Genomic DNA, 18783 nt, shown 5'->3' with positions numbered 1-18783 from the left:
TAGGGAAAGGATGGAACCCCAGTGGCAAAAAGGATCCAGAAACAAAATTTACAATAACTGAGTGGTGTCCGAGGTGCAAGGAGCAGCACAACTCTTACTCAGTAGTAGCTGTGCAGATACCCAAGAGCTAAACTGTAACTCAGAAGTTGTGTGTAACTAATCAGAGCATGGAGGACAGAACTGTAAATAATAGAACTCTATCATATTATTACTCTAGTATAAAACCCTCATTAATTCATAAACTAGCACTTTAGTTTATGAGTAGTCTGTTGTGTCAGTCACACTCACGTCTCACATCTGCAGCCTGAAGAGCAAGACCTGGACCCCGAACAAAGTCCTGAAGCTCCTGGTTTGGTTAACAGCTCAAGGTCCTGAGGGTGGTGCCCTCAGGGCTCCATACTGGGACCAGTATGAGTTTCTCTGGGCAACCAGTGCCAGGACCTCACCCCCTTCACAGTAAAGAATTTCTTCCCAATATCCAATCTATCCCTGCCCTCCATCAGTTTAAAGCCATTGCCCCTCGTCCTGCTGCTCCATGTCCTTATCCAAAGTCGCTTTCCAGCTCCCCTGGAACCCCTTCAGATGCTGAAAGGTTTCCCTGGGACCTTCTCCAGGCTGAACAAAACTCTCAGGGTTTGAGAACAAACTCTCCTCAGCAGAGGTGCCCCAGCCCTCCAACATTTACATTTCTATACACACACTGACCATGCTATAAACTAAATAACATTTAGTTTATAGCATGCATTCTAAATAACCTCTGTAGTGACTCACCCAATCACATCACTTAATTTTACAAATTCAACATCTGCAAACATAGCAATACAAAATTCAAATGAGAGAGATTGGTGTTCTAGCTGTGTGATGCACAGGTTATTCCAGTCTCCTCCTTCAGCCCACAATACAATGTACCGCTCAAAGTAGATCATTTTCAAAGACAGGGTGAAGTTAGAAAAGCTCTTCCACTCTTCAAAAGAAACATCCACTTACATGTTTCACATGGCAAATAAACTAAAAGTGTAGAGCACAGACTTTTAAGAAATAAAGTTTCAAAGCACACCCAAGCCCAAACCAGATATTTAGACTCCAAGAGCATTTGCTCCACAGACAAGCAAAAGGATCTGTTTCATGGAGGCGGTTTATTGTACGAATTTACAGATTTCTGGGGCTTTTCCACTTCTTCACAAGATAACAGAGCAGTCTTGTTAACACAGACACAGGCAGGCTAAACCACATATGCTCAGAAGAGCTCCTCTTCACCTGTAAATAAAATTGAAACAAATTAAAATCCTTTCATCTATTTATGTATTTATTTTAAACTGCTATCTTCCCCAATTTGAATACTTCATTAATATTCCTCACCACCCCACCCCCAAACTATTAATCACATCTATTTTTTTCTTACATTTTGAATTTTGAAATTTTCCTTACATTTTAGATTTTGAGTATGTTCATGTTAATACAGAAACTTCTTTAGGTATGTCTGACATACAGACACCTTTAAGCAATTGCATAAAGGCAGGCCACTATGCAAAAAGTCAAACAGCAATTGCAAATGAATACAACAATAGAGAAAGAAAAACCCACAGAAAATTATAACTCATCTGGGATTATGCTACTATGGACATATTTTCCTTAAAATTACTGAAAATTAATAACTCTTTGGACAAATTCAAACTAAAAATGTCCAAAAGTTTCTGTCTGACCAAGACCACTCAATTCTGACTTCCACGTCTGACTTCATATTTTCTGTGTTAATTCATTTTAAAACACAATCCAGTTTCTATGACATAACTTTACCTCTTGGATTTGGCTGAACCGCTTTTTCCGATTAATCCCTGGTTATGATATTATGAGAAAAAACAAAACAAGCAGGTTAGGAAGCAACTCATGCAAATTCAGGCAAAACTCTGCACGGATTTATGACCACAAATGTATTGTGAGGAGCACAATACAGCACCAAAATCATATAAAGTACATATTCCAGGCATTCTGTAAATACACAAGATATGAACACATGTATTTCCATACAGAGCACAAATTTTTAACTGTTACAGTAATACATGTGAGCTACATGCAGTTACAAATTGTGGTCTAAACCCACACATTTGTAACCTGCAGCACACACCTGCACAAAGCTTCATCCTCAGGCAAACAAGCAAAATACTGAACTTCAAGTAAAATACATATTCCATATGAAAAGATTCTGGAAATTCCCTCCTTGCAAACCCAGCCCCAAACTCTGAGCTTCTGAACACCTGATTTATCCAAAAGCATTTCAGTCACACCATTTGCTCTCCCCCACTCAACACTACTGGGCTATTTGACCAGGCAAAGTAGGAAATGTCCTCCTAGGTAAAAGGGAGGAGGGGGAAAATCCACCAAAGGCCAGGAGGAAAACCCTCACCTCTCCAGGCAAGGATGACTGGTGAGGCTGAAGATCTATTTTACCAGCTTTTAAACTGTATTTGATCAGAAAAAAATGCCACACTTCGCTCTGGTTAGTAGAACTGCGCAAGCTGAAAAGCTTGGGAGCCATGCCAGGGACTGCCTTCCCTCTGGTTTTAGACCTACAATCCCAAAGTTTGCCTGTTACCCTGGCACACAAGCAGCACACGACTGCAACAGCTCTGACTGCACATTCATACAGATACTCACAGAGCAGCAGCACCAGAGATGATCTCAATGAGCTCCTTGGTGATGACAGCCTGGCGGGTGCGGTTGAACGTCAAGGTCAGCTTGTCAATCATCTCGGCTGGAATAAGGCAAGATTGGAGTTTAAACACAACATGAGTGTATAAATGCAGATAGAGAAGCTCTATGGGCACAATATCCAAGTTTCTTGTAAACCACTGCAAATAACAAGAGGCTTAGTGCACCTGACATTTTTTCCCTGCAGGTAATATTACCAATAAACCATCTATAAACCAGCTTGAGAATCAGCTAGTTAAACATCTGCAGAACAGCTGGCAGACTTGTAAATACCAGGCCTGACATTGCTTATTGTAACACAACACAAGCAGGCATCATTAGCTTTGGAATTAGATTTCACTGTCAATTAACTGCATTGTTATTTCCTTCAAGTTGTGGCAAAAGGAGACAGATTTTTCTCCATTATTTTTTCTCAATTATTTCTAAACACAGCAGGTATCACCTCCTTCTCTCAAGCCAGTCATCAGAGCCATGACTATCATCACAGGCAGCGCAATTGCACATCACATCAGTTTCACACAATCACCAGTATCCTTCCAAGGAATACTCATATATTCTCTACTTGCTCCATGACAGGTGGTATTTAACTACTGTTTAAGTTTTGCCACCTTTAAATTGCACTGCACTAATTATATTTGGCGAATGAGTAAGTACAGATTTATAAAAATTCAGGAAAGCCTCAAAGCAGCCACATGAGAGAAGCATAGGGAATATTCACCCATTGTAAGATTAATTTAGTATTTCATATGCCTTTTAAATAATCTGTTATTTCACTTCCAGTCCTAGGCTTGTTTCTCTACAGCAATCCCTCTTTCCAGAGTCTACATACAGCCCACATTTGAAACAGAATCTCAATTGTACTGGCTCAAAAAAAACACTCAAAGTGGAATTAAGATAGGAAATAGCTGATTTTTGAAGGAAAGGATTATGCAAAGGGAGGTCAACACTTTCTTGCTGAACAACTGAAGTCCTGGAGAACCCAGGGAGTAACTTACAAGCATTCTTGCTAGCGTTGTCCATGGCAGTCATCCTGGCGCTCTGCTCGCTGGTGGTGGATTCTTTCAGGGAGTAGTACAGAATGTTTGCTAGCGTGAACTCCTGGTAGTTTCTCAGCACGTCAGCATCAAGATCATCATAGATACTTAGGCTTTCTGCAAACCATGGAGGAGCAAACTTAGACACATCCAAGATTTGCTACTTCCAGCAAAATACAATGACACAGAGAAGATTACTTGTCTGGACTGTTTCAGTACTTAAGGCAGCATAGAGTGACTTCCTGAACATATTATGTGTACCTTCAGAATCTCTGTGCTACTTATAATTCTGTTAACTGTTTTATGCATTTTAGTTCAATTTAATATTAGGAAAGTCAGACCAAAGGAAAATACATTATTACCATATTATGTTTAACTTTCCCATACAATGCTGCAGAAACATTCTGGGGTATTTTTACTCACTACTCAGGCTATTCAGTGCTGAAAATTTTGGAACTGACAGAATTTACATATGCACAAATCTTGCTTGAGACAGAATCTCAAACCAGAATTAGCATCACCTTTCCTTTTAACTTCCTTGCCCCAGAGCACCTTTCTGAGCCAGCCTTGGACTGATCTTGGCCAAGACAAAACCATCTGTTAAACTAAGATACAAGCACCATAACAAGATGTTTTAATACCATATTCCCATTTTCAGAGTACTTTTCTTGTGATTTATCACTGCATGTAACTGGTGGTTTCTAGCTCCCTACTTACCAGAGCCAGCCACCGTTTCAAAGGAGAAGATTGGTTTCTCATCAGTCTTGTAAGAGATGACAGACCTGTACAAAAAGAGCAAAATAGGCTCTTCAGTTCAACTGAACTGACTCTAAACAGAATGGTTCAAATCAAATTAAAATAGACAACTTCTGGCTTTGGAATGCCACAAGGTTTTGTGATAACCCTGACGAAAAGATCTTGGATACCACGTGGATATAATGATGTGCTGGCTGTAAATGTTACAGTGTTCACTACACACAAGTCAAAAGGGAGTTCTAACCACAGCTACTAGAAAAAACAGCCCAGTTCTTGACACACAACAGAATCAAGAAGTGAATATGCCATATATTCCCTTTCAGTTTTCATACAACTTCATCAGGCCAATATACTCTTGGAAGCATTCTGCCGAGTATTTTTCCAGTGAAGTTTAGTTCAGCCTTACCTGAACCGATTGTAGATGACAGAGCCTTCATCAAATTCATACCCGGAGTTTAACAGCTCTAAAGCAATGGCTGAAGCATCTCCAAAGCTCGGAGGTCTCCGTCCCACCTCTTTGAATGTCAGCAGGAAATAGTTGCCATGTGTCCTGCAGCAACAACAAAACTGTGCTAGAACCAAGTGGATGCTCTAAAATACAATGAGCAGCAAGACTTACTAGAAGTACCTGATTGTAATTTAGGAGTGTTCAGAATGAAACATTTTACTGAATTAGAGTCTGAAAGAAACTTTGCCTTTAGTTAAACTACAATAGCTTCACAATACACACATGTGTAACAGCACCAGTTGCCAGCTTTTATTTCAAGAATATAATAGCAGTCTCTCAAAATTGTGAGATTATCAAAACCCCTTCTAAAGTATTTGCAGATTTTTTTTTACAGGAACTTGAATTTAACACAGTTCCCTTAAATACAATTTCCTGCCAATGGCACACAATCCTACAGTCTTGAAATTTCTACCAGAGAAAACAAAACTCTAAACTAAACTTTTGGGCCCCATCCTTTTTACCTTTGAAGCAGGCCTCTGATCTTGTCACCTACTCCAACCACCATAACCTCCTTCCCTGCATTTGAGAGGTTGGTAATTTCATTCTTCAAGGTTTTAGCAATAGATGTATGGATAGCACCACACAGGCCTCGGTCAGAGGACACACCGATAAGGAGATGCTTCTTCTTGTCCTCAGGTGGCTTTATTTCTGCTTTCTCATACAGAGCTGAAAAAAAAAAAGATCATGACGCGTTTCAAGGGTGCCAAAAAAGCAAGTAAGTAATAAAAAACGTTCTGAATTATTCTAACTAAAACCAATACCAAAGGGGCTCCAGATCTCAGCCAGATTAATTTTATCTCCTTTGCAATTGTTCCAAGTTTGCACATGGTCAGACCAGATGTCAGGAATAAACAATTCAAAGCCAGTCACAGCTCTGATCAGATGTTACTCAGTTCACTGTGCAAATTCTTTTGTAAACAGAGTACTGGAAGGTTAAAAAGCCTTGGCATTTTATCACCACTATGAAAACCTCCTTTTCTGCTCCCCCATCACTAAGTGCAAGATCTTTCTCTCACACAGAGCTCCTGTTCCATAGATCCTCGCAGGCTTCAGCTCCCTCTCAGCTCTTGCGTATTTGGCTGCAGAAACCATCTTCATGGACTTGGTGATCTTCTGGATGTTCTTGATGGACTTCAAACGCCTGGTGACTGCAAGGTTAAGAGTTGAAGGTCATGGGCTGTACTGGGCACTATGACTCAAACCCAAACAACAAAATGCCAGCAAGAGCCATCCAAAAATATTTTGCCATGTTCCTCAAAGAAGAAGAAATAAATAAACAAACAGCACACAAATAAACCTCATGAATGACCTCGGTACTTGCAGTAAGAATAAGAATGTAGCTAACACAGATTCCTCTTTACAATAGACTTGTTATTTCCTTCAGATATAACATTCATTTAGTATTTATCCCAACATGAAGTCTATTTACTAGTCTCTTTGCTTCCACCTCTACCTGTTTCACAAATATATTATTTGAGGTATAATGTCATCTGTGAAAGATGACAAGCAGAGGAAACAAACAAACAAAAAAGTCTCCATAGTGTGAAGACAGAATAAATCTCCTCCTCTGTTTAGACTGTGTTAAAATGACATCTATAAAAACACTAATAGAAAAAGTAACCAACACAGGTGTCCCATTGACAAGCACAATTCCAAGGCAATATCCCTATATAAGAACTATGAGGGATGGCTTAAAGAAGCATTATCACACTGAAACCATTCAGTCAATCCTTTTCCCCCTCAAATGCTGCATAAAAGCACAAGGAAATAAACATAAGAGAAACTAAGTTGACTCTTACAGGTGAGCAGAAATCTGGCTTAGCACATACAATAAAATATTTTTTAAATCTATTTGAGTAAAATTATAAACAGGTATCTAAATTACTGCCAAAGCCACATCAAGCAACTCCTTTTCTGAAGGACACTTGTTTAATGTAATTAGCACTGCAGGCCTATATATCACTGTTATATATCACAACCATTTTACCCAACAGAGGCTAAAAGAATTATGTTTTAACATATGGTTTTCAGCATATGGTCTTCCTGCAACATTCTTCCTCCCTCAAGAGCAGACAAAACCTTTACTTACTGTCTTTTAGCGTTGCCATATTCCTGACTTGGACCCTGAAAAGGAATGCAGGAGAAATTAGGATAATTCACTAACTCTCCAGCAAACCAACACCTGCCAGGGGCAAGTCCCTTTCAGAGTGATGCAGACTTGCTGTTACTTAAAAAACATCTGTGGCAGAGAGAAGCCACTCTGACCTGTGGCTTGCATGCACACCTTCATCCTTCCCTACCTTATATAATTTCACAGAATCAATTAGGTTGGAAAAGACCTCTGAGATCATGAAGTCCAACCTATGACTGAACACCACCTTATCAACTAAACCACAGGCACTGAGTGCCACATCCAGTCTTTCTTCAGACACCTCCAGGGACAGGGACTCCACAACCTCCCTGGGCAGCTCATTCCAATGCCTAATCACGCTTTCTGTGAAGAAATTTTGAAGAAACAACCTAAACCTGTGTTGTCATTTCGCTGAGAGGAGGCCAACTCCCATCTGACTGCGCTGTGCTGTCAGGGAGCTGTAGAGTGATAAGGTCACCCCGAGCCTCCTTTTCTCCAGGCAGAGCTCCTCCAGCTGTTCTTCAGAGCATTTGGGCTCCAGACCCTTCCCAGTTCCCTTCTCCGGACTCGCTCCAGCACCTCTGAGTCCCCCCTGAGCTGAGGGGCCCCGAAGTGGCCCCAGGACTCGGCAGCGCCGAGTAAAGACAAAGGTTTAACTCCTTACCCACCGCCTCGGCTAAGGGCACGGGGCAAACGGGGGCATTAGAAGGGCAAATTAGAAAGAAATATTTTAAAACAAAGTTTCATGCAATGCAATTCACTTCTAAAGGCTATTAAAACGAAGCAGAGGAGGCAGCACCATTTCCTGGCCAGAGCAGGGTCTCCTGCCATGTACAAACTTGTCCCTTTAACCCTTGCCTGTCCCATTCTCCCACCCACCGAGGACGGAGCCTCCATCCCTGCGGGTCCCCGCTGCCCTCATCTCCCGGTACCCGCTCCGCCACCTCCCCTCAGAGCCCACAGCCCCTCACGGGCCGCCCGCGGCCGCGACCCCGCCGCCCCCAGGCGCCGCACGGCCAAGCGAAACCACCCCCCCCTCACCCCGCAGAGCCGCCCCGGCCATCGGGACGCGTTCCCCCGTGCCCAGAGCGCCCGTCCCAGCCCGTGCCGGTACCATTGCGGCTGGACCAGCGCGACCGCGGCGCCCCGGGCGAACATGGCGGCGCCTCCACCACAGCCCCGCTGAAGGTCAGCGCGCCCGCAGCGCGCATGCGCGGCCCCGCCGGGATCCGCTTCCAGGGCGCCGCCGCCATTTCCGGAGGGGGCGGGAGCCGGAGCGGGACCGGGATCGGGAACAGAACCGGGACCGGCGTCATGGGGAAGTCGGATTTCCTCAGCCCCAAGGCCATCGCCAACCGCATCAAGTCCAAGGGGCTGCAGAAGCTGCGCTGGTACTGCCAGATGTGCCAGAAGCAGTGCCGCGATGAGGTAACTGCGGGCGCTGTCCCCACTCCTTCGGGCGGCTCCGGTCCCCGTCTGAGAGGGAGTCCCGGTTCTCCTGGGGTCAGGTCCCCTTGGTTGGGATCAGCTCTTGTGGCAGCTCCGATCTCATGGAATGGCTTGGTTTGATCTTAAAGATCATCCACTTCCAACCCCCTGCCATGTGCAGGGACACCTTCCGCTGTCCCAGGTGCTCCAAACCCCGTCCAGCCTGGCCTTGGACACTTCCAGGGATCCAGGGGCAGCCACAGCTGCTCTGAGCACCCTGTGCCAGGGCCTCACCACCCTCCGAGGGAAGAATTTCTTCCCAATATCCCATCTAGCCCTGCCCTCTAACAGTTTGAAGCCCTTGTCCCTCGTTCTGTCAATCTGCCTTGTAAATGTCCCCAGTGCTATCGAGGGGAGCACTGTGGGAGCTGCGATCATACTTGTAGGAGTTTATGTGTAGGATTTTATTTGTAGCATTTTAGTAATCTCTTCTTCTGTGAGTGTTGCAAATTGAGACAAAGACAAGCCAAATATTTATTTCTGCTTTATAGAATGGCTTCAAGTGTCACTGCATGTCTGAGTCCCACCAGAGGCAGTTGCTGCTGGCTTCTGAAAATCCTCAGCAATTCATGGATTACTTCTCTGAGTAAGTTTTTTGCATATTCTTACCCAGATCTTCATGCTAAGGCCCAATAATGCCCCATTGAAGACACTTTATTGTGATACCTGTCAGTGTAATTGAAAATTTAGGTAATGCCACCTTTAAAGTTTAGGTAAGAGATTTCATGATTTTATTAATTTGGCTCAAGTTTTAATCCTGTTTAAAGTTGCTCTGTGTTAAAAGTACATCACTTTTCTGTCCCTGCTGAGTGACTGCCACACACACACAAGCTAAAAGAGCCATAACAATGAAAGAGCAAGTCGGGGAGGGACTGACATCCCCCAGCTCCTCCCAGGCCTTTGTCCAGCTGAATTACGTGACAGCTGGGATGACTGGAACTGTCCTCAGCATGAGTTGGAAGCGAGGCTTTATGCTGCAGCCCTGGAATTAGCAGGGAGATGAGTGATCCATCTGCTCCATCCACTCCTCTGCCCTTTGTCCTGCCCTGTGCTCTGTGTCTGTCAGCCTGGGAAGACACCTGGTAACCAAACACCAGCAATTAGTGGGAAGTGTTGAGATTCCTTTGCTCCATTTTATGCCTTTGAGGGGCTGTTACTGTCTTGTGCATTTAAGGTGTGTGCATGTATCATGTTGTGTTTCATTCTGTGTTTAATCCTGGTCTGCTGCAAAAGGGAAATGTGTCTGAATATTGTCACACTCAGCTCAAAAGAGTAATCAGATGTTTAATTCTTAATGACAACAGAAAATTTCTTCTTAGTTGTTCAAGCTTACTAAAGATACTTTTTTTTTTATTTCCTTAGGGAATTCCGAAATGATTTCCTAGAATTGCTCAGGAGGCGATTTGGTAAATATTTTGCTGTTTGTTTGTTTGTTTTTCTTAGTGTCTTTTGTTGGTTCAGTGCAAGCCACATAATAGTAATAATAATTCTGTATTTTAGGGACAAAGAGAGTCCACAATAATATTGTCTATAATGAATACATCAGCCATCGAGAACACATCCACATGAATGCCACACAGTGGGAGACACTGACTGATTTTACAAAATGGCTGGGGAGAGAAGGTGAGTGTACCTGCTCAGGGAAGTCTTAAAATTATTGGGTAATTGAGTTCTTGGTAATTGATCAGTAAATATGTTAGTTCTTTTTTCTTTCTTCCCCTCTCCTCCTGTATATACAAGAAAAGATTTCCAAACATATTTCTGTGCTAACCATTAGGAGTTTGCTTGTGGAAAATGTGAGAAGTGTTGGATGAGTACATCACTTGTGAGCTTTTCCTTGTTTCATCTGCTGGTCTGTATTTACTGGATACACTGCTAAATTCTATATCAACTGCTAACAGTTGCCGTTTAAAAATTACAGATTCTTTCCATGTCTGAGGTGACAAGAAGCAAGCAGTCACTTTCATTCCTGGCCTAGTGGAAGGGTTAGAGCTGGAGATCTGCAGTTCTGTGTTTAGTGGGAGGAAGGGAGATTTAATGGCACTGTGGTGTGACAGAAAGTTTACTTTGGCTCTGGATGCCCTTGCTCTGCACGCTACATCCAGCAGTTGCAGAGTTTGGAAAGTCTCTCTTGCCAGAGTCAGTAACAATAGCACAGTGCTGCTACATTTCCTTTAGTATGGTACTGTGAGTGTGTATCATTTATACACGTTAGATTTCTGTCTTCTTCCTTTAAAACAGTGGGAAGGAAACATTTTCTTCAATAAGGAAAGTCTTGTAAAACACTTCATGCACTTTGTGATGTACACTGGCCTGTGTCCAAACACGTCTGGGTAGCTGAGGGCAGAAACACATGGTTCAGATAATTCAAAGTCAGTTTTAGCAGCCCACTTGTCTCTGGTGAAGTATCTGCATTGCTACAGTGAACATGGACTAAAAATGATCTTGATATTATTAATATTAATTTTATTTTGTATTGCCTTGACTTTTTAGGTCTTTGCAAGGTTGATGAGACTCCTAAAGGCTGGTACATTCAGTACATCGACAGGGACCCAGAGACCATTCGCAGGCAGCAAGAACAAGAGAGGAAGAAGAAACAGGACCTTGATGACGAGGAAAAAACTGCTAAATTCATTGAGCAACAAGTTAGAAGAGGTTTGGAGGGGAAAGAACTGGTGAGAAAAATTGCACTCTGTGTGAACCTTCAGCTCAAAGCTCCTTGGGTTAAGTCAGTGGGAATTTGATGCTGCTGGAAGCCTTGTACTGGTATTTTCTTTGCTTCCTAACTTGGAGTTACATTGTACCCAGCTTGCAGTAGTACTAAGGAGTAATAATTACTGCTCTTCTAGTGATTAGTGATTTAAAAATCACTCTAGAACTTACAAAGGGGGAGCAAACGATCCATTAAGCTGCATGATGTCTTCGTTCATGGTATTTCACAGCTATGTAGGACTACAGATAACAAATACCTGGTGCATTGAGGAGGCTGAGATAAATAACCAGGAGGATCTGGCATAATCAAGTTCACATAGTGAAAAGTTCTATTTTGGTGTTTTTTTGGGATCTGTTTACTTGGCATCACGCCATGGCCCCCATACACATTGCCTGGGGCTGAAATCTCCCATTTGATCCTGGGTATTGATGGGTACATTTAAATGCTGTTGTAAACAATTACCTGCTTCTTAATTTAAAACTAATTGAAATTTAAATGGTCTGAGCCTTCGGTGTCAAAAAATTGGAAAGATACCAGAATTTCCTTATTTGAATTATCAGTCTGTCCAGAAACCAGTCAGATCATGCTGGTTCAGATGGAGGAAACTGATGCAGCAAGGCTACTTGCCTTTTGTGCTGGAATTGAGCGAGTTTAGGCAGCATCTCTATTAACTGGAGAGTTGCACAGGAGCCTGTAATGAGATGATGTTTTCAATTTTAATCTTTTACGAATCAAGCCAGGTTGTATATTACAGTTGCTGTCTGTAAAACTGAGCTGATCAACGATTATGATACCATGACTCAGTTTTCTGTTTGGTTTTTTAAATGTGCTTTGTGTTTTTTGGCAGGAAATGCCGGTCTATACTGAACTGAATAGAGAAAATGAAGAAGAAAAAGGTAACTAGATTTTGATGGATGTAATTTTCTAGAACCTAGTGGAGCTGATTTTGTGATTCAGATGAAATGAGCATTGAAGCCTGCTTGGTGCTCTGAGATCAGTTATAAAGAGCATTGGAATGTGGAAATGCAGAGTATTCTGTATGACAAAGTTTAATTTACTTTAAAAGCTAAACCAAAGTATAGATTAGTAAATATTTTCAAATTGATGATTCTTTTCTATTTGCAGATTTTAAAAATTGTTAACATCCTCAATGCAGTTATTTTAAAAGATAGAAATAGAGTAATGTCTCTTTATTTTTTTAGTTACATTTAATTTAAACAAAGGAGCAAGTACTTCAGTCGCAGCATCTTCTAAAACAAGGTGAGAAAAGAATTTAAGGCCAACCTTTACTGTTACAAAGCACTTCTATGACAATGGTATTTGTATGGACAGGAAGGTTTGTCTTGTCCTGATTTATTGGGAGTCTAATCTCTCATCCGCTCTTGGTATTCAGAAGGGTGACTAGGTGACTTCATGGTTGGTTTTGTATTTAAAATGGGTGAGTGGGTGTATCTTAAATGTGATGTGAGCTGTGAGGAGCCTTCTTGAATTCTCTGTGCTTCATGGCAGATGCCCATACAGTACCAGGCAGTCACAGGTTCCTCCATGGAGGGTGGGAAAGGGATCCAGCCAATCTTTGCAGCGATGCCATCTAGTCCCAGCTGCCTTCCATGAATGGATATTCCTGACTTGTTAATTTTGGTTCCTAAAAGGTTTGATTGCCTTGTCTAATTTGAGGCAACGCTTTCTTTGGTCATCGTTTAAGCAGCTAAATCTACCTGAAATAAATCCTCCCAGAGCTCTGGAATTTAATTGTCATCTTGTAACCACAAGCAATGCAGGACAAAAGGGATCAATAATGCAAATAATTCTGACTTACAGCAGTCTGGGGAGCTGTTTGTTGAACAGTACATCTTCTCATGTGAGGCAATATTGTAATTAAATGTATTCCAGGTAAAAAGAAAGCTTTTCCCTCATCTCACTCAGCTCTTAGATAAGGTATCTGATGGGATATATGCCAGACAGAAAATGAGACAGTAAAGCAGTTCTTTGCAATAATAGAGACAGATTGCAGGCTTTAAGGAAAACTTGTAAATTATCCCTAAGCATTGAGTTGTGCTTAAGATGATTCTGAAACTTAATTCAGACTCTCACTTGAATAGTTTCAGTGAGGAATACTTCAGGTCCTTGCTAAAATTTGGCCAAGTGTGAAATCATATATCAAGTAGTCTAATTTCTTCACAGCATATACAAAATACGTATCTGTAAACTTTGAAATGGTAGTGTAGTAAGATCACAGCCAGATATGTTTGTCTTCTTAAACATGGACACTGCAGTTGTTATGTTTCAATTTTATGTTGCCCTTTTTTTAAGTACTTACTATTTGATTTGTGATTTAATGTGCAGTTTTTTTCTCAAACTCTATGATTATTCAGATTTCCTTTGAAATACAGTTTTTCCCTTAAAGTTGCTTCTACTGCAATTTCTGTCGCTTCATTCCTGTGGGGTATCTTCCCTGTGGGAGTGTATCCAACATCCTTACCACAGGCAGAATATGCAGTTTGTCCTAAGGCCATATTAATTATTGCATCACTGTTCACCTCAGAGCAGCTGCCTTCATCTTTTAGGTTGAAACAATATCTCAATTTTTTTACTCTGTTCTGTTATAAAAGTGGCTAAACTGAAGCTGCCCTGGGCAGTTTGCACTTTACCTAGATGTTCTCTCATCCCTGAGATGTAACTTTTTCTGCTGATTGCTCTTTATTTTCCACAATTCTTAGGCTGTTTGCCTATTTTGAATATTGTTGTGTAGGTGACATTTGTTTGCTGAGTGTGGAGCTCTTTTCCACAGATTGCAGGGTGTTTTCTCCCATTGCCAGATAGACTCAGTATCTCTGTCTGGAAGGAATTCTAAAATATCTGTTATGTCTGAGAGTTCCTCTGTCCAGGTGGCTTTTCTAAAGTTTGTCCTTTCAAATTTGAAAACCTTATTTGCAGACCAGCTTTTTTTTCTTCTTCATTGAACTCAAGTCCTTGATCAACTTTCTGCTTGTGCAGTGGTGAACTGGTCATTGGGCTGTGTCCATTCTGCTGGAATGCCAGCAGTGACCCTCAGTGGACATGGAGTTTGCACCCCAAGGAGACCAGTTCTAGAGGAGGAGCTGTGTAGGGTCTGCAGAGGGACTGAGACAACTGAAATCAAGCAGACCAGCACAGCAGTTCTTAAAATGTGTCTTGGTAGAGGAAAAAATTGTAAGATCTGCTGTGAAAGCACCATCTTACTTTTGCAGCAGTGTCCTTGGACAGAATGCACTGAAGATGGTGGAGGGAGCAGTTAAAAGAAAAGAAGCAGCTCATAGCTCTGGGCAGTCCAAAGAGAAAAAGAAGAAATCTGCACTGGATGAGATCATGGAGGTAATAATCATGCAGGATCTGTTTCTGTGTGCCCCTGTAACTGTGACAATGTCTACTTCACCAGGGCATCCCTTTGAATTTACCTCAGACCTTCAGTTCATATGGAATTCCAACTTTCACATCTTACCAGGCAAAATAATTTCGTTTCCCCATAAAACTGGTTTTCTTTATAAAACTGGCTGCTCAACTCTCCCTCTTCCCCAGATGACTGAGGTGTTGGGAAGTAAAGGTATACAGATTTTGCAAGAGAAAAAAATACCTAGAAACAGTTGCCAAAAAAAAAATACAAATCACCATAATTTTATCATGAGTTCCTGGATTCATCAAATTGATTTATGAGGCAAGACCATACTGACTTATCCTTACTTAGGGTTTGGGGATCGCTTTTGTTCCCCACATGACATGGGGTGGAGAATTGGTTCAAAGCCATGGGAAAGCTGCAGTGGAAGGAGGAAGTAAATGGTGATTATTTGTTGTTGTTCTTTAGCTTGAAGAGGAAAAGAAAAGAACATCTCGAAGAGACTACTGGTTACATCCTGTAAGTGATTTAAAAATTATTATTATTATACCAAATACAGACAATTCTGCATTTCTAAAGCCATTGTTGATTAATGTAAAGATCCAAAAGCAGATTGCAAACTCAATTCATAGTTATTTTCTCTTTCCTGCTTTTGATGCATTGTGGGGTGTCACATTAGATCATGAATTCAAGTGTAACTGTATTTGTCAAAGAAACCCAAAAAAGTCTTGAGAGATGCCACTTTGAGCCAGTAATTTGACAATATACACAAATTCCTGAAAGCCACATCTTTACTATTGTTACTTCCTGTACTGTTAATTTAGTTTCTAGAGTTGTTTGCATGTTTTGGCACTGTATTTTATTTTTTCTCTCCTTTCAAATCTCCCAGGAAATTATTGTAAAAATTGTAACAAAAAAGCTCGGTGAGAAATACCACAAGAAGAAGGCAGTTGTTAAGGTAAGGTGGGCTGTGGGGAACATTGGTTTGGCTTTTCTGGAATTAGGTGACTTAGGAAGATTTCTTTCATTGCACAGGTTGTTCAGCCTTAAGACAACACTGTTGGGGACTGAAATGTCACCTCACCTCTATTGGGACTTATTCTTGACAGGCAGTGAATTGGTTTCATGTCATTTTTGAAACCTCTGAATTGGTTTCATGTCATTTATTCAGTGGTCCTTTCTTAAGCACGGTTTTGACCTGTGAAGTTTGTCCCTATTAACACATCCATCTTGGGAAATACTCCCTGTGTCCATGGGATGTGACCAAGACCAATGCAGTTAGATTCTAACCCAAGACTAGTCAGTTCTTCACTGATATTTTAAGCTGCAGGATCTCATTTGCACAGAAAATCTCCAGGCTGGAGCCCTTGCATTTTTCTGGTTTTGAAAATGCAGAATTGCAGAGTCACAATGCCAAAGTTTGTTAACTTGGAAATGTAAATTTAGAGAAAAATGGTTGGTATTTCTGATTGGCCTCTGCCTTTCAAAACAGGAAGTGATTGACAAGTACACAGCAGTTGTGAAGGTGATTGACTCTGGGGACAAGCTGAAGCTTGATCAGACACATCTAGAAACTGTAATACCAGCACCAGGTACAGCTATTTCCTTCTGTTTTCAGCTTCTGCCACTGCAAAACTTATATTTCAGTTATTTTTAACTATAATTCATCCACTTGAAAGTACCATAATCTCTCCTGAGAAGACAGGCTGAGAGAATTGGGGTTGTTCAGCCGGCAGAAGGGAAGGTGCTCTGAAGACCTTAGACCACCTTAAATACTGAAAGGGGGTTTATAAGAAAGATGGGGAAAAACTTTTCAGCAGAAATTTGGAACCCTGTTGTGTTAACTCTTTTCTTATTTTTATTTCAGGCAAGAAAGTGATGGTATTAAATGGTGGCTACAGGGGAAATGAAGGCATTTTGGAATCCATCAATGAGAAGAGGTTTTCGGTGACAATAACCATTGACTCAGTAAGTATCAAACGTTGCAAGCTCTCGTTTGCAGAGAGCTTTCATCTGTACATGGAGAGCTTTCACAAAGAACCATGTTATCCTTAATCCTGCCTTACAAGTGGGATTTGTGGTGTGCAGAGTTTAGTGGACACCCCCCACCTATCAACAGCCACATATTCCCACCTGTCACAGGCTTAGTCTTTGCAGAGAATCTTCAAAAAGGTGCTAGGGTGCTGAATTTAGCAAGTTTTGAAATTGAAGGAGATTTTGTGTGTTTGTGAACTTGAAAATATTTTGTGTGTTTATTTTGAGCGTGGCTGTTGTGGTGCTGTTTTGTGGGAAGGTAAAAAAATGCAAAATATGCAAGGATGTGAATTTTCTCCTGCCTTTTCCAGATGGAATGTGGGGCTTTACATGCTCATTTGTTGTCTTGTTTATGGTTAACAATTATGGTTAACAATCAGTCCATGCTATGTGTCTGTGTGGCTCTTTTCTTTGTTCTGCTTTGCAAAACCAGTCTTTAAACTGATTGATAAAGCACAGAGGACATTGACTAAAAGTCAAACTCGTAATCACAGCTTGCAGTTCAAAGAAGGACTGCACAAACTCAGCCCAGGTTGGATTCTGGAGGATTTGGGTAGAGACTGTGCAGATGCCCTGATGAGAGCAGGAACTTTGGTACTAAAAGCAAACTGAAAGTGAAAGGATTTCTGGGATGGTGTTGAGGCCCTATCACATTCTCTGGTCAGGCTGAAAATTATGAATCAAGGAACATTGTATCATGAACAAATCTCCCTTACCTCTCCTACTGTTGGGAAATCAAGAAACAAACAATTTATGTTGTGGTGTTGGTTTTTTTTTCTGTCATTCTCCAGGGACCTTTAAAAGGGCGCAGAGTGGAAGATATCCAGTATGAAGATGTTTCCAAACTTGCCTGAGGTGCTAAATCATGCATCAGAGAAGATTTTGGTTCTCAAAACCTTCTTTCTGACATATTTCAGACGGACAGAAGACTCTACCATGTCAGGGTTTTAATTGTGTGTATATGTATTTATAATGTATATAGACATTAAAAACAACAAACTTGATTTATTTAAAGATTGCCACCAATTTGTTACATAAAATGTTTATGGAAATACTATCATTGGAAATTTTTCATCTGATTTTATATCAAAGTTATATTTGCTTTAATTTCCTTTTGTAAAACGTAGCAGAGAGCTTCAACCTGGAGTATGTGGGCAGATCCTGAAGAGAGAATTACCTACAGGGTGGCAGTGAGTGTTGGAGCCAGTGGAGGTTAAACAACACACTTCTCAATCCAGAGCCAAAATGGACTTCTGAGTGCATGAACAAGGCAAGGGACTAAGGGGATAGCAGGAAGATAAGTGCTGCAAGGGGTTATCTCCTGGCTGCTGTAAGAATGGTCTGGTGTATTATGTGCAGTCACCAGTTTACTTTTGATCAGCACATCAGTGATGGTACAATGCAAGTTGTTAAACCTCCAGCAGGTTTGTCAGGGCTCCTGAAAATACTGATATGGACTTTATCTTCATATGGACTCCATATGGAGCTGCTCCATGGATGTTACTTGTGAAGTGTCTTGGAATGCCAGCTGAAGCTTGTGCAAATATGAATTGGGGGTTGCTCCTTTGGTTTTCCAAAACCTTTTTCTTTCTTCTGTTGTTGCTCTGCTACCTGAGTAATATTACTCATGCTAAATGATACAGCATTACTTGTTTTATTTTTTTTTTAAGTGTGACATTTTGTACAATGTTTAATTTCTAAGGCACTTCAGGAATAAACAGAAACCTTTCTTAGGCCAGTGTGGTTCTTACCAACCTTTCCAATTTGTGAGGCAGGTGCTGATTTAAGTCCATCAAAGAGCACAGTGAAGTGCTGGGTGTGTTGCATTAGTTGGGTAAAAAAAAAAACCAAACGTGGGTGGTCCTGGGCAAAATAAAACCCATCACCTGAAGATTTTGTGTCTCTGGAACGTTTTCCCTTTCCTTGCCTAGAACGGTCTTGCTATCTGTGGTTTCCAGGGGAAACCTGCACAAAACTGGAAGTGTGCAGAGGTTTAATGAAACAGCTGCTGTCTGAGGTAGCCTGGAACAGCCTCAC

General features: G+C 41.4%; 2 protein-coding genes across 4 annotated transcripts; one reads left to right on the top strand and one right to left on the bottom strand.

Moving 5' to 3' along the window:
- Positions 1-1117: 1117 nt before the first annotated feature.
- Positions 1118-8401, bottom strand: ATP5F1C (ATP synthase F1 subunit gamma). 2 transcript variants are annotated; one of them, NM_001245748.1, is given in 10 exon segments: positions 1125-1257; positions 1798-1835; positions 2656-2752; positions 3705-3860; positions 4461-4525; positions 4906-5049; positions 5469-5673; positions 6024-6155; positions 7097-7131; positions 8253-8340. In NM_001245748.1, coding segments are annotated over 9 exon segments (885 nt in total). In that variant the 5' UTR covers positions 8297-8340; the 3' UTR covers positions 1125-1257; positions 1798-1828.
- On the top strand, positions 8396-18479 carry KIN (Kin17 DNA and RNA binding protein). Of its 2 annotated transcripts, none has more exons than XM_002190090.7 (13): positions 8396-8566; positions 9118-9212; positions 9989-10032; positions 10127-10249; positions 11120-11301; positions 12187-12235; positions 12542-12599; positions 14570-14693; positions 15181-15231; positions 15602-15670; positions 16205-16304; positions 16580-16680; positions 17538-18479. In XM_002190090.7, exons 1-13 carry the CDS (start codon positions 8453-8455, stop codon positions 17598-17600), a joined length of 1173 nt encoding a protein of 390 aa, XP_002190126.1. In that variant the 5' UTR covers positions 8396-8452; the 3' UTR covers positions 17601-18479. The 2 variants fall into 2 exon arrangements, with proteins under 2 accessions (XP_002190126.1, XP_030146198.1); XM_030290338.4 differs by having other exon boundaries at positions 8405-8566; positions 14573-14693.
- Positions 18480-18783: the final 304 nt, after the last annotated feature.

This window comes from Taeniopygia guttata, chromosome 1A, assembly GCF_048771995.1.
Source record: "Taeniopygia guttata chromosome 1A, bTaeGut7.mat, whole genome shotgun sequence".
NCBI lineage: Eukaryota > Metazoa > Chordata > Aves > Passeriformes > Estrildidae > Taeniopygia > Taeniopygia guttata.
This window is presented reverse-complemented; position numbering and strand designations above follow the sequence as displayed.